At 38.2% G+C, this 26851-nt stretch overlaps 2 protein-coding genes across 12 annotated transcripts in view; one reads left to right on the top strand and one right to left on the bottom strand.

Annotated features, from left to right (window-relative positions):
• caska (calcium/calmodulin-dependent serine protein kinase a) overlaps nucleotides 1–26851 on the top strand; it is a 167024-nt gene that overhangs the window by 107437 nt on the left and 32736 nt on the right. For all 9 annotated transcript variants that reach the window (XM_053626801.1, XM_053626800.1, XM_053626793.1 and 6 more), the window contains exons 3-5: nucleotides 2200–2305; nucleotides 6910–6987; nucleotides 7720–7792. In XM_053626801.1, the coding sequence (XP_053482776.1) occupies nucleotides 2200–2305; nucleotides 6910–6987; nucleotides 7720–7792 (257 nt within the window). The remainder of the gene's footprint in view (nucleotides 1–2199; nucleotides 2306–6909; nucleotides 6988–7719; nucleotides 7793–26851) is intronic.
• Nucleotides 22085–26694, bottom strand: gpr34b (G protein-coupled receptor 34b). Of its 3 annotated transcripts, none has more exons than XR_008386121.1 (3): nucleotides 26304–26694; nucleotides 24189–25991; nucleotides 22085–23077 (listed from the first exon to the last, which is right to left on the bottom strand). XR_008386121.1 is itself a non-coding variant. In XM_053626811.1 (2 exons), the coding sequence occupies exon 2, from the start codon at nucleotides 25967–25969 to the stop codon at nucleotides 24884–24886; it is 1086 nt and encodes a 361-aa protein (XP_053482786.1). In that variant the 5' UTR covers nucleotides 25970–25991; nucleotides 26304–26694; the 3' UTR covers nucleotides 22085–24883. The 3 variants fall into 3 exon arrangements, 1 of the variants encoding a protein (XP_053482786.1); XR_008386120.1 differs by having other exon boundaries at nucleotides 22085–23074; XM_053626811.1 differs by having other exon boundaries at nucleotides 22085–25991.

The raw sequence follows: 26851 nt of genomic DNA, 5'->3' as shown, positions 1-26851 counted from the left end.
GAACCTGCTTAGGAAGTGCAGGTGGAACCTGTCTTGTTTAAGTCTCATATCTAGTGTCTGGTGTTCCCTTTGTTATTGAGGTGTTTGGTGTCATCATCCAAGATCTAGAGAGTTCTGTAAGACCTTTAGAAAAAAGGATGTGGATGCCTGTGTGTCTGGCAAGGGATTTAAAAAGATCTCCAAATTATTTGAAATACACCATTCCATCTACAAATGACAGCCCAAGAGCAGACCCTCTGATGCAAAAAGAAGTCTACAAGAACCCCAAAATTTCATCACAGGATCTGCTAGTAAATCTTGAAACTGTTGATGTCAAAGTGCATGCTTCTACAATCGGAAAGAGATTGCACAAATTTGACCTGCATGGGAGACGTGTCAGGAAAAAGCCTTTGCAAGACTACAGTTTGCCAATGAGCATATAGGCAAAGACCACGCCTTTTGGAATAATGTGCTCTGGACAGATGAATTAAACAGAGAGTTGTTTGGCCACAGTAACAGCAGACATGTTTGGCGCAGACCAAAGACAGCTTTTCAGGCGAAGCACCTCATACCAACTGTGAAGCATGGTGGTGGAAATGTTATGGTTTAGGGTTGCTTCACTGCTTCAGGGACTGGACAGCTTGCATTCATTGATTCAACTATGAATTCTGCATCATATCAAAGAGTTCTTGAAGAGCACGTGAGGCCATCTGTCTGAAAGTTGAAGTTGAACTGAAAGTTGACCATTCAACAGGATAATGATCCTAAGCACACTAGCAAAAAGAAGAAATGGAAGGTTATGGAATGGCCTAGTCAAAGGCCGGCTTTGAATCCCATTGAAAAGTTGTGGGGGATTTGAAACAGGCAGTACATGTAAGAAAACCCTCAAACATCTTGCAGCTGAAAGAATATTGCATGGAAGAGTGGTCAAAAGTTATTTCTGCTAAAGGCAGCAATACTAGCTTCTTAGGCCAAGGTTGTACTTACTTTTTCCACAGAAGAATGACATCTGTTGATATTTCTGTTGAATAAATGGTTGAAAAAGCTCATTTTCCTTGTGGTTTTGTTCAAGTATACAGTATCAACTTTATTAATACTGTAGGCACTGTTTCAAAGATGATCAAATGTTTGTTTTTCCAAATATGTCAAAAAAGCCAACAATTTCCATGGGGTGTACTAATTTTTCACATGACCGTGTGTGTATATTGTCACGTTTCAAGGATGGGTTCGGAAGCAATCGCAGATTACAACGTTTATTTAAACAATCAAACAACAAAACAAAGACACTAAGACAACTAGGCAAGATACTGTGGTATGAAACAAAACATGGGAACACGAAAGTCTAAGACAACAAAAGACCGAGAAACAGTGCAAACCATGGCTATATATACACAAGTGTGCTCATTACCAAAACGTGAATCAGGTGCAAGTGGTCATGTGACATGTAGTGCACTGGCTGATGGTAACTGGAGTCCTGAGTTTCCTGATATATGACACACACACACACACACACACACACACACATATATATATATATATATATATATATATTTCTGCAGTAGCATATTTTAATCTGGGTCAAATAACTGTAGTATGTATCTGTCTGAATTAACTTTCCAGTTTGCCAGAAACCCTAATTAAATTGTTAATCCTGATTATGTCTAAGACCCTACTGCCATATCAAATTTCTGTTATTTTTAAAAAATAGACTAGCTTCCAGCAACTCTGCTTTTATATCTCTGATGTGTGTGTGTTCATTTATCTGTTTATCTTTGCGGTGTAGAATCTTGTCTTTCACATTCGCAGCACTTTAACAGCTCATCTGGTGCTGTTCCACACCTCTGACTGTTCTCTCCCACTTTGGAATTATGGGAGATTTTTTTTCTTAATGCGTTTACCTAACACAGAACCAGGATGAAATGACAAAATATTTACTTTTTATTATCATTGTGACCATAGAGGGTTTTGTGTGTGTGTGTGTTTGAGAGGGTCCTTTTCCTTCACTGCAGCTTCTAGCTCATATCCAAGATTCAGTAATGAAATGTTCAATTTAAAAAAAAATAAATAAAAAAAAGAAATGTATGAAAAATACAAGCAAACAGAACATATGCATTTAAAGCAAACATTGTATGCAGGAACATTAGTGTTTTAGCTCTTTATCTTTTACTCGCTCTTTCTTCTGATTCTTGATTCTTCTGCTTTCTCGTGCTTGCTTTCCAGACCTGAAGAGGGAGGCCAGTATCTGTCACATGCTTAAACACCCCCACATTGTGGAGTTGCTGGAAACCTACAGCTCAGATGGAATGCTCTACATGGTCTTTGAGTTGTAAGTAACCTGCATTTAAAATATTGGATTTTTCTTTTGCCTTTAAAATGTGTGCTGTGTTCATCTAATCTAATCTAATCTAAAGCAGATGCCCTTTAGGTGACTGTGCTGGTGCTCTCCAATTTCAGCCATAAAATCTCTTCTCATTACAATAGACATGGGAAGGAATCTTTTTTTTTGGGGGGGGGGTGTTCCTTATGTCTACAGATGGTGCGAGGGAAAACACAAGGAAATGACTGACATGTCTGATGGACAGTCCAATTATTCTATGTACCAAAACACAACCACAGACCTAAATATAGTCTTTACACAGTTTGCTAGTTGGTTGAGATAGCTGTGATAAGTGATATGATAATTTTCTACCCATCTGCCATTGATAGCATGCTCTAACATTTAGCTCTTTTATGAGCATCTTAGTATATTGAATAAACGTAATAAAATCAGGCTTCTTCTGTGTAACTTTCAGCCGTGTTTATTTTTGCACTGAGAATGCTTGGTACATACCTCTGCTTGATTTTTTTCATAACTTGTCAGTGTTGTAATTTGTATAGCATGTGTACGAACATTATAATAAGCATCTGGAAAGACAGAGAGAGCGGATACTAACTGTAGGTAACATAGCTTCCACTCTGTCTCCTTGCAAATCATATTTTTCTCTTTATTTATCATGCATACATACCTACATATTCAAAATATAGGGGGGAGAGAGAAGGAGGGAGAGGGGGCTAAAGAAGGAGAGAGGGGGAGGGATTGGAGAGAATTAGGGAGGGAGGGGGAGAGAGAAGGAGGGAGGGGAGAGAATTAGGGAGGGGTGAGAATTAGGTAGGGGGGGAGAGAGAGAGGGAGGGGGAGAGAGAAGGAGGGAGGGGAGAGAATTAGGGAGGGGTGAGAATTAGGGAGGGGGAGAGAGAAGGAGGGAGGTGAGAGAATTAGGGAGGGAGGTGAGAGAAGGAGGGAGGGGAGAGAGAAGGAGGGAGAGGGGGCTAAAGAAGGAGAGAGGGGGAGGGATTGGAGAGAATTAGGGAGGGAGGGGGAGAGAGAAGAGGGAGGGGAGAGAATTAGGGAGGGGTGAGAATTAGGTAGGGAGGGGGAGAGAGAAGGAGGGAGGGGGGAGAGAATTAGGGAGGGAGGGAGGGGGAGAGAGAAGGAGGGAGGTGAGAGAATTAGGGAGGGAGGTGAGAGAAGGAGGGAGGGGAGAGAGAAGGAGGGAGAGGGGGCTAAAGAAGGAGAGAGGGGGAGGGATTGGAGAGAATTAGGGAGGGAGGGGGAGAGAGAAGGAGGGAGGGGTGAGAATTAGGTAGGGAGGGGGAGAGAATTAGGGAGGGATGGAGGGGGAGAGAGAAGGAGGGAGGTGAGAGAATTAGGGAGGGAGGGGGAGAGAGGGAGGGGTGAGAGAAGGAGAGAGAGAGTGAGTGAGTGAGAATAATCGGGTGTGAATAATAACCCACCATTATCAGAGTTATTATATTTATTATTGAGATCTTATAGTTATTAGACTCATTAACTGGTCACTTGAACTGAATGGGTTTTAATCTAAACCTCAATAACTCAAAATCAAGTCAATCTATAAATAATGTCAGATTGGATGTGATGTGATATGGTGATGTGATATGATGGTGATAGTGATGATGTGATGGTGATAGTAATGTGGTGATGTGATATGGTGATAGTGATGTGGTGATGGTGATAGTGATGTGGTAATTGTGATGTGATATGGTGATGATGTGATATGGTGATGTGATGATGGTGATAGTGATGTGGTGATGTGATGATGGTGATGTGATATGGTGATGTGATGATGGTGTCGTGTCAGTGGAAAGTTAAAACTGTGCCTCTGAGAAATAGCCAGAATTTGGTTGTACACATTTGAATAATGAGCCTAATATTTGAACACTTCATAAAAGGATTATGTTCATGAATCAAATCTGTACTGAGGGGGTCAGTGGAATTGATTTATACATTTAAACTGGTCCCTGTTGTAGCAGGTTGAGAACCCCTGCTCAGAGGAATTCTCCGTGTTAGTCTGGTCTAGCTCCTACAACCAGAGTTCCACGTGAACATGTTCCATAAGCAGCCATGGCTAAACTCACGTTAAAGTAACTGTTCAGAGATCTTCTACATAGCAGCCTGCTGTAGCCTGCTGTAGCTTAAACACACTATTTTCCAGACAGTTAGCTGAAAGTAATACACAGTCATTTTATGGCTATTTTCAGTAAGAGCCTAATAACACATTTAGATGATTAAGATTTCAGCTGTGGTACGATGGACTGCATGGATCAAAAGAGCGGAGTGAGACAGACGCCACTTTACCATAGTCTTACAGATAAACGTCTGTCTCTTGTGTCAGCTACCGCTCTGCTGCCGGCAGGACTTTTCTAAAAAGTTTAGGCTGTGTATAGCAGTCTCTCAGGTCAAGAATGAAGTGGGAGATATTTACTGATGTGTTGGATGCAACAGACTAAAAGATGATGGTGCCTGAGAGATTTTTGTGGCTTTCACAGTTATGCATTCTACAATATCCCATTACTGGTCACATCAACTGAAACTAAGGTTAGCAGCTCAGCATGTGTGATTGACTCTTTGATCACTTCATATTGTTCCAAGTCATAAATACTGTACTAGTAGAATTCCTGTTTGGTGAAATCTTATGTGCAGAATATTTCTTTACGCCGTGGTGCAACAGAGATATAAGCAGAGCTTATATACAGACCGAGTTCTTATCTGCTGAAGTGCAGCTGCTGGTCCTTGGCTTTTTCACGTCTCTGGAAAGCAGAGCTGCCAGATTGGTTGTTACATACCGAGTTCGCGAAACCGATTTCTATGTGAGAGCTGCAAAACCCACAGTGCAAAATAGAAGCTTTTTATAGCTGTTATAACAACACGGTTTAACTTGTTTTGCGGGTGTTCCACACAGGGCCGTAACCAGCATAGACAATAATCAGATATGCCAAATCATCATCCCCCCACCAATATTTGATATTTTTGTTGTTGCTCTGCTGCACTCAGTTATGCACCGCTTCGTATGTTGTTAGGATGACAAAAAGTAAAAAAACAAAAAGAAAATTTAGGCTGGTCTGCCTCGGCGGTCTAGTAACGCTCGTCAATGTCAAAATGTTTGAAATGGCCAATCAAATCAAAGAGGATGGGGCTTTACTGTTCACAGAAGCCGTGCGACGCTTCAGTTTTAAAGGTGATGGTGCGAGGTAAAATTTAAGCTTAGTGTCCACACTCTTTTCCACTCTATTACAGCTCTATTATATAAAATGGCTGAAGATAGTGATCATGAGCTTTAAAGGTACACTATAAAGGCGCTATAAAAACTATACTCCAAGTGGCCATATGAGAGCTTGGTGTCATATGGACTGCTTTTCTATATAACATTCTTCAAAATTCTCCTTTTGTGTTACACTGAGAACAGCATACAGGTTTGGAACAGCTTGAGGGTGAGTAAATAATTTTGTGTAAGTCATTTTGTCTGGCTAGCTGACAGTCATGTCATTTTACACAGACATTATGACAATAATGAAAAGACAGTCAAATGATATAATTTTTTTCTTTGGAACAGCAGAAAGAAAGGATAAGCTGACAGAAACAGGAAAAAAAGTTAGCTATATATATATATATTCATTCCACCGTGGAAGTTTTGTCATTCATATTTGGTCTGCTCTACTGTTTGGAACATATTCACTATATCTGTGCACATGAAGATGAAAGACCTGCCTTTGGGGTAGAGAAAGAGTAAATCTGAAATATAATAAACCATCTGATCTAACTTGTTTTTGTATTGTAATGCACACTGACCTTACTGTAGTTATTTTGGTCATAAATATATGCTCAGGATGTGGTTACATGCGTGTGAGGTGGCGATGCTACCCGTTGCAACACCATTTGTACCATAACCTTCTAATCTGTTTTATTTATCAGAAATTGGTGTCATCTACTTATTTCGCACAGAGGTTACTGCATGAGTTGTTTTGGGGGTTTTTTCATCTCCATACGTCGGTTGTGTCTTCATCAGTGGATATTCGTGGACGTCTCAGTTGGTTTGCAACACTCTTTGAATTGAATAAGTTTGGCAGCAGTATCGTGTGTGTGTGTGTGATGTTCTTGCCATGTTTCCTGTTGAAGTCCATCGCGACCTTGCGACAGCTTCCCAATCCAGCCATGGGAATGATTTCACTACGTTCTTCTTTTGTGAAAGACGTTCTTAAAGGCTATCTGAAAAATATATCATGTAAACTAAGTATGAAAAAGTTTGGAAGACATTTCGCTAAAAATTGGGACATCATGTAGATGCTTGGTGAAAGTAGAAAAATGTAAAGCTTGTGCTGTTAATATTCTCAACCCAAACGCAAAGCTGTAGAATCAGACGCAAGATTTAACATTGAAAAAAATGATGTTTTTGGAGTTCAGGGGTGTTTTAAGAGTTTTCTGGCATTGAGTCAGCGTTACAGAGTCCTAAAGGCTAAATTTCCACCGCTCCTCTGTTTTTCTCTTTGGATAATGATTGATGGGTAATTAATATGTACTGTTTTTTTTAACTCTGAGACATTTTAGTTATGACATGATAAATAAATCCTTCTCTGTCTCCTCTTGTCTTTCAGTATGGATGGCGCAGACCTCTGTTTTGAGATTGTGAAAAGGGCAGATGCTGGGTTTGTCTACAGTGAGGCTGTAGCCAGGTAAGCACGTCTGTGCCATTCAGCTAAGCTGATAAAAACCTTCACTGTTTGTTGTGAGTAGTCAGGGAACACTGGTTTCTGTTTTAATCAGTCCTGTGATAGAATAGTGTGACTCGGAGACCACAGGTGCACTTTACCACATTAAAGTGCAGAGTAATTATGCAGCTCAAGCACCTTTCTGCCAGACGGATTTCCCACCAAGCATTGCACATTTATAGTGATAAATTGAGCAGCATGCATTCAAACCACAAAGGCTAAAGTATTTTGATTTTCTTCTGAATTCTCCTCAGCCTCTGTAGTACCCATGTTGGGCTGCTTCTCTTAAGCCAGTTTGGATTATTGCCTCCTTTGACTATTTATCACTTAAATCAGAAAACACAGCACAGATAGTGTAGAAGGATATGGGTTTATACAAGCTCTTACTGTGATCTAACTAAAAATTCTTTCTAAAGCACGGTAAATTCTTCTAAAGCTTTTTCATTCTTGTACAGACATGTGGCTTATATCTGAAAGCCATTATAAACCCACAGTGAGAATGATGCTCTCGACCTTCAGAGATGTTTTTCTTGCAGATTACCCCAAACATTAAGGCCAGAGCATAAAATAAGGCCACTGAGTTCTCTTCCAGCACAAGCCTATATCATTTTAAATATGGTTTACCATCAGGAGAAGCTATTGTATACAGTTGCATTCAGTGCCCTGTTTCACTTCTTTTTCTCTCACTTTTTGTAGTCACTACATGAGACAGATCCTTGAAGCACTGCGGTACTGCCATGACAACAACATCATTCATCGCGATGTAAAGGTAGGCTCAATGTTGGTTTTCTGAAAAGTTATGCTCTGCCAGGGTTCATAAAGCGCCAGTATACAAATTTGTGTGTTCTTTTTCTCTGGGTTTCATTTCTTACAATAGAAAAGCCACTTGTAAAACCACACCCTTCACACTGCATTTTCACCCCAGCTACCAGTATACCTCCCAAAATAGGAGGTATCACACAAGAAATCACACATTTATTTCCTATAGATGATGTGTTGCCTTTCTGTTCTGAACAAAAACAGAAGTACATATCACTGTTACTGCTTACAGTGAGGCCAAATAAGTATTTGGACACTTTTTTGTTTTAGTTATTTAATATAATTCCAGTGCATATATCCACTTCACATTTACACACAGCATGTCTTACAACTTTGTACTTATAAATATGAAGAAAAAAGTATGTATTTGCCAAAATTTAATTGATAAATATACATCAAAATTAATTTGATTGAAAAAAGTATTTGGTATATTAAAACAGATATGTTTGTGTAAAGGTTACATAAAAATAAGTCGACTTCTAGATATAAACGCTGTATATATCTGTATACAAGATATAAATGTGCTTGTGCAACTTGTGTCTGGTGTCATTATAAAAAAAAACATTCCCAGTGGATGGGAAGATCTCACACAACAAGTGGCAATCATGGTAAAGGAGAACGAGCTTCGTAAAGTTCTCAGGGTACAAAATTGTTAAACAACAATCAAATTGAAAAAGCCATAGAAAAAAAACTTTAACTAACCTGCCAATTGATTGGATAATGTGCAGATGGAACGTGCTTTCAGACTAAGACAGCGAACAATAAGTAATGAACTCCATCACAATAATCTCTAATCCTACACCCTACGCAAATCTCCTCTATTTAAAAAAAAAAAAAAAAAAAAAAAGAAACAGAAATATGCGTCCAAAAGCATTTCAACAAATGTAGTTAAATGAGCTAAAGGTAATGTGTTATAATATGATAGTGACCCTACATGGAGTGACACTTCAGAGATAATCAATGCTAATAGTCAAAGCATCTCTATTCCAGGATCTTAGAGCCTGAAGACTTGCAGGAACAAGTCCATAACCCTGTCGGGGCCAGTGACCTTACCACAGCACTGCACACATGGACTTCTTGATTTTTCTGAACAAAACTAAGTGTATAGACATGAAATCTCCTGCACAAATTAGAGATGTGGGCTGTATGTGGAGGGCCCTGTAATTTACACCTAATCTACTTATTTGCTCGGAATGATTTAATCTGTGTAAACTAATTTAAAAAATTGGCCAAGACTGTGTGTGTGTGTGTGTGTGTGTGTGTGTGTGTGTGCGCGTGTGTGTAAAAGTAAAAAATAAATAAATAAAAAAGCTAGCAGAAATGATCCGATCAGTGTGTAGGCTTGGAGCTTGGAACAATAGGTTATTGAAGTATTACATTAACAGCATGTGGTAGCTCCTCTTCTCTGTATAGGTGCTTTTTACATGGTAAAATATTAACATTATTCCTTAGAGAAAACCACTCAGAGAAGCAGTTTATAATCGGAAGAGTGGGAGTCGCAGACATGTCAGCATAGATAAAGAGCATCGTTTTAATCAGGTTTGTAATATGAACTTCAGGATATAATATGCCAGAACACTTTCCTTATTAAAAAAAAAAAATGACACAAGCAGAGAAACGGACATAAATTTAATTGGAAGCTCTAACATAGTCATTTAAATAGAATATTATAGTCCACACTGCAGATGAGCTTTTGTAGACTTGATGAAATAAGGAACAGTAACATGTCACGCATTCACGCATGCTATTAAAGTTAACAGCACACACTGATAGCTGTCCATTGAGAGAAAAGTTTTGGATAAACTTTATGACTTAAGCATCCTCAATTATTATTAAAGCACTGGGCATCACGTGCCTCTGGGCTGATCTTTATGATGGCTGAAAAACTGAGGAACACTGACAAATGACCAGCAAATTCACACACAATGTGTGGGTTACACATTTTTCACAACAACTTGTTGATGAATTGAACACTTCAAACTCACACAAATAATATCTTAGGGAAATGACATTTCTCATTATATGACATATTTATTATATAACAAATACAAAGTCTATTAACCCTTGTGCGTCAATTTAAAAAAAAGTTACACATCGGTCCATAGAGGACAAAAATGTCACAAAAATATTATATATTCATATTTTTTTCCACTTTCACTGACTTTGATTTTGTTTTTGTTTTTTTTGTTTTTTAACCAGCGTCAGTTCTGATCATAATTACCAAACATTCATTCATTTTCTGAATTTGAATCCTTTAAACGCCGGTTTCTTTACATAATGCAAAAATCTTCAAAGCTCAGTAACCCTTCTTTGACTCATATACATGGGGTGGGATTTGTGATTTCCAGTACAATATCATTTCTTTCATTTAAACTGTTCATACACACAAATTTTTCAGTACACACACAAACCACAACTCTGATATCCATACACACCCACACAATTATAGCTGCATCATTTATTCAGTTGGTCTGCAGCGCTCTATAATACAGCAGAATCAGAAAAAAGGAAAAGCATGGATTTTCCCCATAGACTAAACCTGAGACAATACTAAACATTTCAGAAATGTTTTAAAAAATTCAATGTTTTGAAAACTGATCAACAAAATAAAAGCCTATTAACACAGAATGCATGATTTTATGCTTAAACAGCACAGGGATTAAATATTGCAGTTTGAATGGGTTTCAGTGGGGACATTTTTGTCCTTAAGGTCCTGTAACTATTTTGTGTACCTAGTTTAAAATAGATTTATGAAAGCAAATGAGGGCGAAATATTAAAATTCCAGTAAAAATACACACCTGTTGCACAATTTATGCTGTTTGAATTAACACAGACAAAATGATTTAAAAAAAAAAAAAAAACATTTTAAATGAAAAGACAGTACAAAAAACATTTTAGATTCCCAAACATTACTTTTCTAGCACAAAATTAAATGTTACAGACATTTTATTACAGATCACATATCATTCTCATCTTCCAGCTGTCCATTTCTTCTATATATAAATGTTGTTGTTTTTTTTTGTGGTGGTGGTGGGTTTTTTTGGGGGGTTTTTTTTGTTTTGCTTTGCTTTAGTCTATACATTGTAGTTAAAGCTCTTTTGAAAGGGTTCAGCCTGAGAGTCTTTTTATTTGTATGATATGAATGCAGCCTCCTTAAGGTAAGTTTTCCTTTGCAGCACAATGTGATGTATATCCATTATACATCTCCAACACGATAGTTGTTTTAGAATCATCTCACTCCACCTCATGATTAAACTGATGAGAAGTTTGTTCAGTCTTTGAGTCTTTTGATTGTGAAGGTGCCTTGTGTTTCATTGTACCACTGTCATACTGATTAAGCTGTCCAAATTCATTCATAGTCCTGGATGATTGGCTCTCTTTTGTGTTAAAGCTTTCTCGAAACAAACCACATGCATACCTTTTAAACGTCTTGTCCAGCAGGAAGTAAATGATGGGGTCTGTGTTGCAGCGTAGTACTGCCAGACAGAGGAGAACATTCTTAATTTCTATGTGCATGGAAAAGGGATGGCATTCTGTGAGAAGGTCTCCAGACTGAGAGTCATTTTGTGCCATGGCAATGAAAATAGCTTTATAGATGTGGTATGGGAGGAGACAAATGACGAGCACAATCTGGATGACCAAAATGTTGCGGCACACTCTTGAACAGACCCTCTGTCTGTCAGAGATGACCCTGTTTATTTTTGTCCTGTTGATGTGCCTGATCACAGCCATGTAGGCACTCAACACCAAAACCAGGCAGAGGAAGAACATGGTGATTCCTACAATGGCAAATGCTTGAGAGCCAGAGCCACCAACCTCCACTGGAACACTGTAACATGCCTGCTCGCTGTTATTGTCCACTCTGTTGGTCTCCATTGTAGCGTAAACCACCACTGTGGGAACGATCGCCAACGCCACAAAGGCCCATGTTCCTGCACATATGGCCAGCGCAAATGGAGTTTTCTGCAGTCTGCTTAAGACGATAACTGGCAGGACTTTGGTGCACCTGCTTGGGCGATGGCCATAGTTCTGCTGGATAAGTGTGGCAAAACGACTTAGTGCCAGCCATGTGAGAATGAACATGCCTCCTGCAATGTTGTTGTGGAGAACTGGGGTCAGGACATAAATGGCTAACTGACACATCAGACCGGATGCAGGCCAGCTGGTGCTGAGAGCGTAGTAGGCTGCATTGAAAGGCATAGTGAGGCACAATATCAGATTTGAGATCCCCAGGTTGATGAGGTAGATGTGGGTGGCGGTTTTAGTGGAAATCTTTGCCATGAATACCCAAAGAGACAGGAGATTTCCAGACAGGCCTATGGGGAGCATGGCACTGTAGAGAATAGGCAAGACCAGATATGTTGTGAAGGTCTGACACAAGCAAGAGGATGCATTAAACTGAGCAACCTGGAAACAGACTGCCATTTAGACCACCAGAGAGACGGGGCACCAGTATTCTAGATAAAAATCAAGAAAATGTTTGTCAAGCTGCTGTGTAAAAAATGTTTTATACACACACACACACACACACACACACACACACACACACAGTGGTACTTAAATATCTGTATGTGAACCTCTAGGATCAGCAGTTAATTGAAGGTAACATTAGAGTCAAGTGTTTTCAATCAGTGGGATGAAAATCAGGTGTGAGTGAACGCCCTGTTTTATTTAAAAAACAGGGATCAATCAAAGTCTGATCTTCACAACACATGTTTGTGGAAGTGTATCATGGCATGAAAAAAGAGATTTCTGAGGACCTCAGAGAAGGGGTTGTTGATGGTCAACAGGCTGGAAAAGGTTACATAACCATCTCTAAAGTGTTTGGACTCCACCGTCCGACAGATTGTGTACAAATGGAGGAAATTCAAGACCATTGTTACCCTCTCCAGGAATGGTGTACCAACAAAGATCACTCTAAGAACAAGATGTGTAATTGTCTGCGAGGTCACAAAGGAACCCATGGTAACTTCTAAGCAAATTAAGGCCTCTCTCACATTGGCTAATGTTAATGTCCATGAGTTGCAAGGAAAAAACCACTGCTCTCCAATAAGAACACTGCTGCCCACCTGCAGATTGCTAAAGGTCACATGGACAAGCCAGAAGGCTACTGGAAAAATGTTTTGTGGATGGATGAGACCAAAATATAATTTTTGGTTTAAAAGAGAAGTGTTATGTTCATATGCTGCATTCCAGCATATGAACCTTCTCATCTGTGAAACATGATGGTGGTAGTATCATAATTTGGGCCTGTTTTGCTGCATCTGGGTGAGGACGACTTGCCATCATTGATGGATCAATGAATTCTGAAGTATACTACTGACATCTGTTCATAATCTGAATCTCTAGAGAAAGTGGGTCCTGCAGCTAGACAGCAATCCTAAGCACAAAAGTCATTCTACCAAAGAATGGTTAAAGAAGAATAAAGTTTATGTTTTGGAATGACCAAAGTCAAAGTCCTGACCTTAATCCAATAAAAATATTGTGGAAGGAATTGAAACAAGCAGTTCATGTGAGGAAACCCACCAACATCCCAGAGTTGAAGCTGTTCTGTACTGAGGAATGGGTTAAAATTCCTCCAAGCCGATGTGCAGGACTGATCAACAGTAACTGGAAATGTGTTGCAGAAACTTGTTTAGTTGCAGTTTTTGCTGCACAACGGGGTCACACCAGTTACTGAAAGCAAAGGTTCACATACTTTTGCCACTCACACATATGTAATATTGAATCATTTTCCTCAATAATGACCAAGTATATAATTTTTGTCTCATTTGTTTAATTGGGTTCACTTTATCTACTTTTAGGACTTGGGTGAAAATCTGATGGTTTTAGGTCATATTTATGCAGATATATAGAACATTCCAGAGGGTTCACAAACTTTCAAGCACCACCGTGTGCATGTATATATTCTAGACAATCTGTATTCTAGATAAAAATCAAGAATACGTGTAAATATATGAATGATATTAATTTCAAAAATATCAGATCAAACATCCACTTTGAAGCCTTAGGCGCTTTCCACTCCAACAGTATCCTTCTCCTAAAACGAAATAACACTTTTAATATTGTTCGTCAGTGATACTGTCACGATTTCCCTCCAAAGCGCTGGAACATGCAGCGCGCTCCGGAGCTCGAAGCGTGAGGGTGCGCTTCCGGGTTTACACATGACATTGACTTTGTTTTCTTTCTACATGTGTGTTTGCTTTGGTTGATGTCATATCTCCGCCCCTGTCATGTCATTGGTTGTCTCCTAATGTTTCTCAGGTGTTTGTTTTCCCTTTTGATTTTGTTTGGTCTTTATGCGTGTGTGTACGTTCGGGGCGAAGTATTGTTAGTGTCTCTACATACCAAGGCATTGTCTTCTTCATTTAGCATTCATGGTTTTGATCTTATTCTCGTCCTCGTTATCTGATTCCAGTCATAGCTTAGTTTATCTTGTTTGCCGTTCGCCTGACCATCTTCCTGTTTAGACCACTTTTTTTGTCTCACGTTTTGAATTAATCTGCCTGTTTTGTAATAAAGCTCTTTCCTGCAAAAGTACTCATCGTCTCCTCCTCGTCGTCCGTGGCCGATACTCTTTTCTCCGAAAATAGCGATTTCGACGCTAGGTTGTACATCTAAGCTAAAAGCTTCATGTAGTGTTTTAAATATGAACATCCAGTAGTCGCTCAACTTTTGACAGGACCAAAACATATGAGCAAAATCTGCCTTATCAAACTTGCATCAGTTACACACATCCCTGATATTTGAAAGTCTAGATTTTGTATAATAGGCACTGTATAAGACTATAAAATTGTATAAGACTGAGGCGGGCAGAAGAGCTTGATCCATTTACTAATTAAGCGCTTCCTCCCATAATTCATCGGATATTTTAATTCCCGTGTCCTTTACCCACTCCCCTCTAATTCTGTCAATTATCACATTATTTAAAGACATCATTATATTGTATATTACTGAAATCTGACCTTTAAGGACCAAAGGAATCGAAAAGAAAGAGACCTTTATCCAGTAACAAAGTAGATGGTAAGAAAGGGAAAGTTAAACTCTGATTTTGAATAAAATGTCAGACTTGAAAGTAACAAAATAGGTTGCACTGTGACAACTGAAATATCTCAAAGATCCCTAAAACTGGTGAAAGTGTTACCAATATTTAAAAAATTATTACATTAGCCCAAGCCAACCCTCTGGCACTGTACAAAAAGGCTATATTTTGCCAGCAGGAAATAGATTATTATTACAGATAGGACTTAACATAGAAAAGTCATTAAGCTTGTTCATTTGCCTAAACTGAGACCATATCCTGAGTGTAATGTAGTGTGTGTGTGTGTATACAGTGTAATATTACAAATAGAAATAGTTAATAACAAATAGTTACAAATAAGTTTTTATATTTAGAGTCTTTTGTTCAAAGAAGAAGAAATACAGTAATAGCTTCTGACAGTTTGAACATAACCTTTTTTTATTTACTATAACATCAGCAAGTTTAGTGAATAAGACAAAACAGAAATGCAACTACTTTTAGATTTAAGAGCTAATGCAATGCAAACAACACAAATCGATGTGTTTGCATATTCCTTAACCAGTGTGGGTTTTTATTTTGTGGGGTTATTTTTTACACGGCACACCACATTTTCAAATAATGTGTGCAAAACCTGTCCCAGAAATTATTCCAATATTTCCTGGTAATGTCAATAAATATTTACTTATTTTTTGACAAGAATGCCAACAATTACAGATTGTATATAAAATACAACAAGTACAGGTTGCATGTATTGTATTGAATCGCATGAGTGGAAAATAGAAAGCTGCAAAGAGAGAAGCAAATGCTTGTGAAGTTAAACTAAAGAGGTATTAAATGGTTATATGTAACAATTGTCATCTTGTTCTTTGTCTTATCTATTTTCTTAAAAAAGTATCCACTTACTGTGTCAGGAACATCTGCCAACGAGCAGTGTGTGTACACTCCAGTCACTGCAGGAAGTTATTTTGTGGCGGCAGTGTGTTATAGACTCACTTCTCTTTTACTGTAAAGAAGGCTAGCTTTTATTAAAGTAATCGACCCAGAGTGCACTGCACATGTAACGTAATGGTGGCCTCCGAAAAATGTGTATTAAACATTAAGGATTTTTAAAGTAATGAAAATATTTCATGTAGAGATGCACCGATGTAAAGATATGTATATAATATATACACACACACACACCCCTATTATCGGCCGATAAAGGCTATTTTTCCCGCTATCGGCCGATTAGTTTAAAAACATCTGATGATCAGGGCCGATTATATCCTGACAATCAAAAGCGGGCGGGAAAACACATCGATTTCGTGCTGTGTGTAAAGATGTCTCTTGTGTGGATTGATGGCAAAACTGCAGTTTGTAATCTCTGTAATCTCTGCAAAAAAAAAAAAAAATTAAAAATTACACCGGAAGTGAGCAGCAGCGAAATCAAGTCTTCCGCTTTAACGCCCCACCGCCCCCGCCTCGATTTGCGTGATGCTCCTGTACTGTTCGCACTGAATTTAAGCACCAGTACACCGTTGAAAGATTTAAATGATGATGAGTTAACAAAAAAAGGTATATATTGCACAGAAAAATATTTGTAGAGTAGTATATTTCATATCCAGTTAATGTTACTATGAGTTAATATCAGCAAAACAACAAAAGGTTTATATTATATATTACCAGTTTGATGTTCAGTGATGAAGTAGAAATGCTTTTGTTTGTGGTGAGTGAATGTGAGACTAACAGGAGGTTTTTTTAGAATTTAGTTAATGTGTTGATGTTAATTAGAGTAATGTGTTTTGTTTATGAGACCAGTTACTGTGAAACAACTTGTTGAAATGAGAATAATGTTTTTATTTGCATTTCGTTCAGAATTGTGGAATTAATTATTTCAGGCAGAACTATCGGTATCGGCCGATAATCGGTTATCGGTATCGGCTGTGAAATTTAGTATCGGTGCATCTCTAATTTTATGTGTTTCTAACAATGTATTTTAGTAGGAGAGGGCAATTAATGCGTGTTAAGGCCTACAAGTCTTCATAGTCGGGGTTCCTTTTAAGAAAACATACATACACTCACCAGTCAATTTATTAGGAACAACAGTCCTGGTGTAATGGTGTGGGAAATGTTTACTCATCAATTGTCGCTTGAATGCCACAGCCTATTTGAGTATTGTTGCTGACCTTGTGCAACCCTTCATGGCCACAGTTTACCATCTTCTATTGGCTACTTCCAGCATGATAACGCCCCATGTCGCAAAGCAAAAGACGCTTCAAACTGGTTTCTTGAAGTTGACAATGAGTTCAATGTTCTTCAGTGGCCTTTCCAGTAGAGATCGGCAGATATTGATTTGACTGATTATTAGCATGTTTATGTCCAATAACCGATATGCAGAAGCGATATTTATTTATTGTTTTACTTCTGTTTTTGATACAATGATAACAAAATTAACATTAACACCACTGAACTAAACAAACCATTTTATTCATAGCAATTTTGTCAATTTCACTTCCTCCTTGCGAACAAAAAAAACCCATCTTATTTATACACCAATAATTAGAGGGGTCTTGAAGAGTGCAAAAATGTGCTCTGCTACTAATGTGTCTTTTTGTTTTTTTAATAAAAGCTTTGATGAGGTAAACAGATTACATGACTCCATGAGTTTGTCTCTATTTCTTGGTGCCAAGCTGCTTAAACTGCATAGCAAGCATTTATGTAACACGTCTAATTTGTGCATTAATGGCCATGTTAAATAAAGCGCAATTCTCAAAATGCCCACAAGATGGCATTTATCAGTGGAGCCGATATTACAAAATCAATGTCCGATTATGGAAAAATGCTTAACGTGCACCTATGATTCTTTTTCAGACATTACTTTTCATGTAGTGTGTTATATAGCTGTTTGTGTATGTGAAAAGTCTGCAAAGTTTCAGAAATAAAAGCGCACTACAAACAGAGTTATTGACTCCCAAAAGAAGGAACCGATTCTGAACAGCTGAAACGAGTCATTAGTAATTCCAGACTTACTTCCTGCACAAACCTATATAGGTTTGTAACAAAAAGCCCCGCCTCTGGTCTTCATCAGCTGCTCGCTGACAGTGGTTGACCAATCACAACAGATTTGGACATCTGACCAATCAGAAAAGAGTATGCTTTCTGAAAGGAGCAGTTTAGAATGAATCCTTTAGAGCGAATCATTGAACGAGTCATTTGTGACACTGGGGGGAAAAAAGGTAATGCTTCAGGTTAAATTATGAGCACATTAAAGTGTTTTTTTGACCTTGGATGCATGCAAATCTGTTGTATGAGACCTTTAAAACAAAATTTGGCACGTTTCAAAACCATAATAGGTGCTCTTTAAATATCTGGAAAACCGATTATCTCTACTTTCCCCTCACCCAATCTGAATCCAATAGAACACGTTTGAGATTTGATAAAACAGGAGATTTTCAACATGAAAGTGCACAGGAAAAATCTGCAGGAATTGCGTGATGCAACCAAAAGGAATTTTTCCAACATCTTGTGGAATCCATGCCACAAAGAATTGAGGCTGTTTTGAGAACAAATGGAGGCCCTACCCAGTATTACTATAGTGTTCCTAATAAAGTGGTCCATGAAATGTGTGTGTGTGTGTGTATATATATATATATATATATATATATATATATATATATATATATATATATATATATATATATTTTTTTTTTTTTTTTTTTTTTTTTTTTTTAAGGTTACTTCCTTGTCTGCCTGCAAAGTTCATGCCACGTAAAGAGATCAGGATTTGGTCATGTTTTTGGATAGTTACACACCATAATGAAATGGACATAAGCCTAATCAATTCCATTTGTAATCAGGTACTCGCTGTCAGTGTCCATGGTACTCCTGTGCCATCACATCTTCATTAAACCAGAGAAGAGCACTTACACACACTGTACAGGTGACAGCAGACAAAGTTTTAAAACGTTTAAATGAACTAATAAAAATAACAAGAAATTTAGCCAACAGAACTTATTAAATTGAACTTATTACCGAATTAAAAAGCCATTCTTTCAGCACTGTTGTTAGTGTGAACAGTGCAGTGAATAGCAACAATGAGACTTATGTTAAATTCTACAGCTGACATTTAACTCAGAACATGTGAGATAAATGCTGTTAAAAAGGTAAATAATACTGCCACCATCATGCTTTACTCTGGGTATTCAATTAAATTCTGTTTTATTTGTGTATTGTTTTTAACTATGGACATTGTTACAAAGCAGCTTTACAGAAATATATCAATTTTGAATCTAAATTTTAAATTTAGAAACTTAAAGGTTTATCCCTAATGAGCAAGCCAGAGGTGACAGTTGCAAGTAAAAACTACCCGAGACGATATGAAGAAGAAACCATGAGAGGAACCAGACTCAAACGGGAACCCATCGTCATTTGGGTGACAACAAATCGTGCAATTATAAAGTAATCCCTTGTATAAATGTGTACTACATGGTCAAAAAATGCAGTTGTGTAAACCGGAGATGCATTATAGTTTTCACATGAAGTCTGCTTTGTTGATATCAACTGTTCACTGATGGAGATTTGACTACAAAACTGTTCATGGCAATTGCAGTCCTAAAGCTATCATAGCAATTGTAGTACTAACCAATCATAGCAAAACTGTTCATACCAGTTGCAGTCCAAAGCCATTTTCATGGTTCCTAAGTGGTACTATCTTCAGTAATCTCATTGATCTTTAGGCTGTCCATGTGGGGCCATCCTCAGCAACAGTTAGTGATTTCCCAGTGATGAGAACTCAACCAGTAGAGCATCAGGATGGATCTGACCGGTCTGGAGAGCAGAATGGGTCAGGATCCAAACATCCCAGAATTGTCTGGTTTTAAATTTATAGTCTGAATTTTTTGCCTGATATTTTAAATTTTTGTCATCACGGGTACATATTGGTGTGCACGTTTCTCTGGGTGTCTCAATCCTAGTTAATTTTGTTACAGTATTAAATAAGCATCTAGGATTATTTTTGTTATATTCTATTAGGGTGGAGAGATGCATTAATCCAGCAGCATAAGAAATGTTCTATAGTTCAGGAGGCTGTCCTTCCATGCTGTTTGACATACTACCAGTTCAGTTTGAAGCCATTTATCTTCTAATTTTCCAGCGGTCTGTTTTAAGCTGCGTGTGTGATCATTATACCAGGGTGCTAGCTTTTTCTCTCTAATTATTTTTCTTTTAAGTGGAGCTACATTATCTAGCATGTAGCAGTAGGTTGACTATAAGCATTCAGTAGCCTGTTCAAGTTCTGTGGGATCAGGCAGTGAGCCAATAATAGTTTATTGGATGTAAGAGATTTAATATTTAACAGTCCTAACTTCAGATTAAAGTTGTTGCCAACAGTGTTGGCCGTGCATTCAGTATGATTTCATTTTATGTTAATTAGGCTCATGTTAATTTACTAAAACTTTGAGTATTTCCCCATTTTTGTTTAGCTCTGGAAACAGACACAGTCTCAATATAGTGGAACCTAAGTGCAACTAGCAGAAGATTGGAGGTTGGTTAAGCCTGCTTGTCTGCTCCCTGGCCTTGGCTCTGGTTTGTCACCGGTTAATTTGGCCTGTTCTGAGACTATGTGCTATGCTAAAAGAAATGAGAGCAGCACCTTCCCACCCTAATTGGCCAGCTTTGCCCTCAGAACTATGCCAATTATCTATAAAGCCCACGTTGTTTTCGGCGCACCACCTCGACATCCAGCAGTTCAGCGACCATAACCTGCTGTAAGCTACATCGCCATACCGCATTGGAATGGGGCCAGAGCATACTACACAGAAAGTTAAATATTTAATAAAGAGTATAAAACAGAAATGTCGACCTGAGAAGAGCTCTAATCAGCTAATTAACTTAAAACATTCTTCCATCTGCTGACAAGCTTTATGGAGATGCGGACTTCCTTTTCCAGCAGGACTTGGCACCTGGCCACAGTGCCAAAACTACTTGTAACTGGTTTGCTGACTGTGGTATTACTGTGCTTGATTGGCCATTAACTCGCCTGACCTGAACCCCATAGAGAATCTATGAGAGACACCAGACCCAACAATGCAGACGAGCTGAATGCCGCTATCAAACCAACCTGGGCTTCCATAACACCTCAGAAGTGCCACAGGCTGATTGCCTCCATGCCACGCCACATTGATGCAGTAATTCGTGCAAAAGGAGCCCCGACCAAGTATTGAGTGCATAAATTAACATACTTTTCAGAAGGTACACATTTCTGTATTATGAATTCTTTATTCTAATATTTTGAGATACTGGATTTTTGATTTCCATGAGCTATAAGCCGTAATCATCGAGATTAAAACAAAAAAAGGCTTGAAATATTTCACTTTGTGTGTAATGAATCTAGAATATATGAAAGTTACACTTTTTGACTAAAATTACGGAAAAAAAGAACTTTTCCATGATATTCTCATTTCTTGAGATGCACCTATACTTTTGAACATGAGATTGAATGTGATACATACCACATACCCAATTATAAAAAGGTGTGTACACTTATGCAACCAGGTTATTGTAACTTTTTTTTCTCCCTAAAATATTTGTGTTTTTCACTTAATTTTTATATGTTGTAGTTTCACATTGAGGGTGGAAAATGTTCTGAAATGATTTATCTGATTTAATGATTTAGTTTCTTTTTTTTCATTCCAAAGACCTGCCGTTTTAACAGGGGTGTGTAGACTTCTTATTTTTTGTATATACCATTGTAAACTTTATTGGTAAATTCTTTTTATTTGTCAGTAATGTATTTTTTTCCCACTTGCTAGATTAGTAGATATAAATGTAGATGTAGGCGAGGCATCTTTCAGTGGAATTGGAGTGGAGTCTTTATATGCAGTTGTCTGCATATATTTCCAATGCTTGTTTTCAGCATGGACATATAGATACATTTATTTACATCTCTGTCGTTTTCGGAACGGAAGTAACACAATGAGTAAACATGCCCCATCCCATGCACAGGTCAACTTATCAGTAATGAGATTCGTTGACAAGTTTCATAATGGGTTAGTTGTTGCAGCTCTTCACTACACATTAGTGCCAACCGCTCATACAGGTTAGCTATTTACAAATTTTATTTGTTTGTACAGTAATATGTATCAGGCACCTCAATTTCATTCTCATCACACCATTCAGGCTCTAAAGCTCATCCAGGCCAATCTCCTTTAATTTCATAAATGAATAGTTATAAGCAGTTAACTGAAATCGATTCTGTATATATTCTCAATAAAATGTACACTCCTTCTTTGGTGCCATATTATGCACTTTGTTGCTGAAGAAAGTAGGAGCCATGCTAAATATCCCCAGTACTGTGCAATAGTCTTAGGCACATGCAAAGACATGCTGTGCAGATGCCTTCAAACATAATGAAATTAAATGTTTCTACATTTAAAAAAAAAATACTATAAAGAGTAGTAAATGGAAATAAATGAAAGTCGATATTTAGTGTGTCGACCATTTGCTTTAAAAAAAAATGTATTAGTAGTCTCGGGTACAATTTGTACAGTTTTATAAGGAAATGAGCTGTAAGTTTTATTGAGTATCTTGCTGAACCAGCCACGGTTCTTCTGGAGACTTTAACTGTCGCACTTGCTTCTTATTTTTGCAGCAAAACCCAGCAACCTTCATTGTGTTTTTGGTCTGAAACGTGGTCTCTTAGGTAATATATAAACGAGACTCCTTTCTAAGATTTTACATGGAGTTGTTGGTCTGGTTATTCAGTTCTTGTTCTGTGGATTTCAGGCCTGCTCTATGTGCCATAGAGCCAATGACAAAGGTGATTCCCACTATCCAGGTGCCAAGGCAGGGGAGCCAACAGAGACGTGGACACTTGAAGACTAGGAACAGCCTGCAGTGTAGCCATACTTCTGTAACACAGCTGTTGATGCTGGTCCACAGCAAAGAAACTCATGTTGATGTAGAAACATGAGACCATAAAAAACTGAGCAGACCACAGTGCCAGCCTTCCACCGGGAACTATGTATATAGGAGGAAGCCATATTCTAAAGGGAAAGCTGCAGCAAAGCATCAGGTCTGAGACCACTATGTCTGAAGTGAAGATGACTGTGGGTGTCTTCTTAGTCCTCCAGTGGTCCAGTGCAGCCAATCTATTGGTCAGGAAGCCCAGGATAGCCAGAAGGAGATAACGCCAAGGCAGAACAGTGAAGTGGTAGTCTTCAGGCACCAGGAAACTGCTTTTACAGAGTAGAGGGGAGGAAGTGAAAAAAGAGGTGACATGGTGAATTTCCTGTCCCACATTTCTATTCATGCAAATTAGCTTCATAGATACTCTATGTAAAAGAGCAATGTCAGTGACTCCAGTATATATTTATACATCATTTCAAGCTTGAAGTATAATATTATCAATCATATCCATGTTTAGGTTCCTGTGGCCTTAATGGTCTAATTCTATAGATTTCACTCATTTTTAAATAAAATAGTTAGCCATGGCTTAAGTACTTTGTGGCCACAATCTTGAGAAATACCATTAATGACCTTGATGTATGAATTCTTGGCTACAATTCCCAACCTCAATCCCGACAGCAGAATCTGTCACTATCTTCAAAAAACAGCTAAAGACCCACCTCTTCCATGAACGCTTAACTAACCCCTAACTTGCCGACCCCCCCCCCCCCACAATATATTTAAAAAATAATAATAAAAAAATATTCTGCTCTACTCTGCGCGCTTTGCTTCTCTAGAACTCAATAAAAAAAATCTTGTATTGTAGCACTACTTGTATTGTTCTCCACGTGATATATCGCTTTTCTTGTATTTCCTCATTTGTAAGTCGCTTTGGATAAAAGCGCCTGTTAAATGAATAAATGTGAAATAAATATAAATAACCACCATGACATTTCACTTGCTCAATGATTGACTCTATTGACTTTAGACATATTTGTAAATTATGAAGCTCCATGCAGTAGACGTTTGCGATTCCTATGTTCTAACACACTCTGCTTGTAAAGCCCTGATAATTACCTGATGATTTGAATCGGGTGTATTAGAATACAGCAAGTACGTAAAAACGTAGATGCTTAGGGTTTTAGAATTGCAGGGTTACAGCAGTGTGGCAGTGTTATAATAATAAAACACAGATCTAATAAAATACCAATTTAGACAGGTTAGTAAATAAATTAGTGCTAGTCGGAACCTATATACAACCTGAATAGAAGTGTGTTTCATCACACATCGTAATCACATAAAGATTAAGATCATTACAGTAGTGTTTCTAAAGATTTGTTTAGTTTGTTGCTTCGTCTTATAATTATATACAGTAAACAATAGTGATGAATAGTATCATACCTTTTATTGCAGACTATCCGGTTGATTCTAGTGCAGTTTGTTGCTTAACAAAGTGCTGATCTACAGTACTGGCTTTGTTCTCCTGCTGGTTTCCTCTTGCCTTCTGATGCAGCATTTGCGTTCAGTTTATTGGCTTATGCACGGATATTTTATGAGAAGAACAAGGCTGATACATCTCTGAGCTCATCCTCTGATTAGTTCACATGTTGCTTTTATAACACTAAACTCTGTAGTGTTTATGTCCTCCACAATGGTATTATTCTGTCAGTGTATGGTGCCCTATTTGTAACCCTTATTTATGTTCTATTTTCAGCTGCTGTGTTTGGTCATAATGAATTGTACTGGGGCGGGGGAGCAATTTTCTTCAAAGATGTTGTTTGAATGTTTCAGTTCAAAATAGTAAAGTTAGTTGGTTGGCTGTTTTTTTCTTCTAACTTCAGTCAGAGAGAAACACAGGGTTGTAAAATCAGGGACGATCCACGAAACCAATTAAAACAAATATTGGAAATATTGTTTGTGTGGTCAGTCGTACACATTCTTCTTTTGCAATTTTTCATGTACTTTGAAAGATAATGCTCATTTAGTATAACAATAACACATTTCAGAGCTACTGGTTAATAAAAGAACTAGAGTGGAATAGCCATTGTCCAGGTCAGTCATGTGTTTGGATGATTGATATGAATGTCAGTCTTTCTTTACAGCGTGCTGGTGTCGCTTTGTATAGGCGGTTCCCTTTGGTTTCTTCCCTTTTCATAGCTGGAGCTGCTGTAGCCACCAGAAGTCTTCAGGCAGGAGTTTTTGCACAGCACTCGCAGTACCGCTTTGCGCACTGAGCCACACAGCACAAAGTACATGACTGGATCCAGGCAGCTGTTAAATGCAGACAGTAGCAGAGATAACTCGTTGATCTTGTCCACTAACTGAATCCACTCACAAGAAACGTCTGTGATCTGTGAGTAGATGTAGAAGATCCTCACCAAGTGATAGGGTACAAAGCACAAGGTGAAGAGAAAGAGGACAAAGAAGGACTTCCGAGCGGTTCTGCCATACTTCGCCGCATTTGGAAAGTCTGGCCTCTCCTCAGAGACCTGAAGCAGCCCCATTGCTATCTTCCCATAAGAGGTTACCAGAATGCCATAGACCACCCAGAAAAGAATCACAACAACGATATTTATGTAGGCCTTCCATTTGGCATTGAGCAGGTGTTTGTACTGGAAACACATATTAGATGTTGTGCGATCTCCACCCGTGGCAATCATAGGTATTATGCTGACAGTAGCCACTACCCAGAGGAGACAACATGTGAGAACGCTTTGCTTACTGCTGAGGAACCTCCGCCTGCCATAGACCCCCTGCAGCTTCACATAGCGATCTATACTAATAAACCCCAGCAGAAAAATGCTTAAATACATGTTCATGTAGAAAACATTGCCCACTACCCTGCAGAGCACAGGATGTAAGCTCCAGGAGTCATGGTTGGCATGGTAAGCCACACGGAAGGGCAGGCAGATCATGAGGACCAAATCCGCCAAAGCCAGGTTAATGAGGAAAACGCGTACTGAATTCTTCTTGGAGTATAGTCGCAGGAACACCCAGAGGGCTAGCAGGTTGCCAACTAAGCCAAACAGGAAGATGAGCAAGTAGAAGACTGCCAACGGGACCCGGAGACTGCCATCATTCAAACTGAAATTGCCACACTTTCTAGTTAGATGGTCTTGTTTTTGTATTTCAGCATTAGTGTAGATAATACGGGAGATATTGTTGAAATTGTGCTCTGCCATTACGTCCGTAATCAGTTTAGGCCTTTAAAAGAAAAGCAGAGTGTTAGTGCTTATATGATGTTGCTCAGTGTAACAAAATTACTATTTGTTTCATTCTTAACAAGCAGTTTCACTCAGCATTAACTCCAGAGAAAAATAGACACGTGTGCTTGAGAACAACACCAAGTACACTTTATAACAAATAATCAATATCGATATGCAAAACCAGGAAAAAAACAATTCATAAATATTTGGAAGTTCTAAATCCAATACAAACACCAGTCAGAGTAGATGAATTAAGACTCTATTACTGTCATGAGTCCAAATTATTTTAGTTTCATGCCAAGTTACTTACTGTTAGATTGTTTTTCTTTCTGGAAACCATCAGATTTGCTGTTCCACAATCTCAGGAATGTTCTGTTCTATAGGGTTAATTGCAAAATTATAAATTGTTTTCTCTGCTTCCCTTTACAATTTGCACAAAATTATATTCATTCTCCTCCGGAGCCACTGGTTATATCATGCAGACCAACACTTGTGTGATAAACTGCAGATGCTGCTTTCTTTTTTTAAGACTAGAAAGGGGAAGCCTCAACCACAGTTTTTTGAAGACCACAGCAGTAGAACATTGTGTCGTCAGTTTGGTTATCTGGTTGTTCTATACCTCCATAGCAAAAATGTTTATACCCATTAGGCATATTATGCGTAATTTGAATCTTGGATGATAATGGCTTGGGGGGGATTGTTAATAAACTTACAAAAAGCTGTATAAGATAATTTTGCTTTTGAAAAAAGCCTTTTTTTTTTTACCCCAAATAATCAAAAAAATAATTTAACTGCTCACAAAATTGGATTTTGGATGTGAACGTGCAAAACTTGAGTTGCAGTAGGCATTATTAGGGT

The sequence above is a fragment of the Ictalurus furcatus genome, chromosome 6, assembly GCF_023375685.1.
Source record: "Ictalurus furcatus strain D&B chromosome 6, Billie_1.0, whole genome shotgun sequence".
Lineage (NCBI taxonomy): Eukaryota > Metazoa > Chordata > Actinopteri > Siluriformes > Ictaluridae > Ictalurus > Ictalurus furcatus.
This window is presented reverse-complemented; position numbering and strand designations above follow the sequence as displayed.

What these genes read in the sequence shown, in the direction of transcription:
- gpr34b (XM_053626811.1), bottom strand. Translation starts at nt 25,969, where the DNA reads ATGGCAGAGCACAATTTCAACAATATCTCCCGTATTATCTACACTAAT.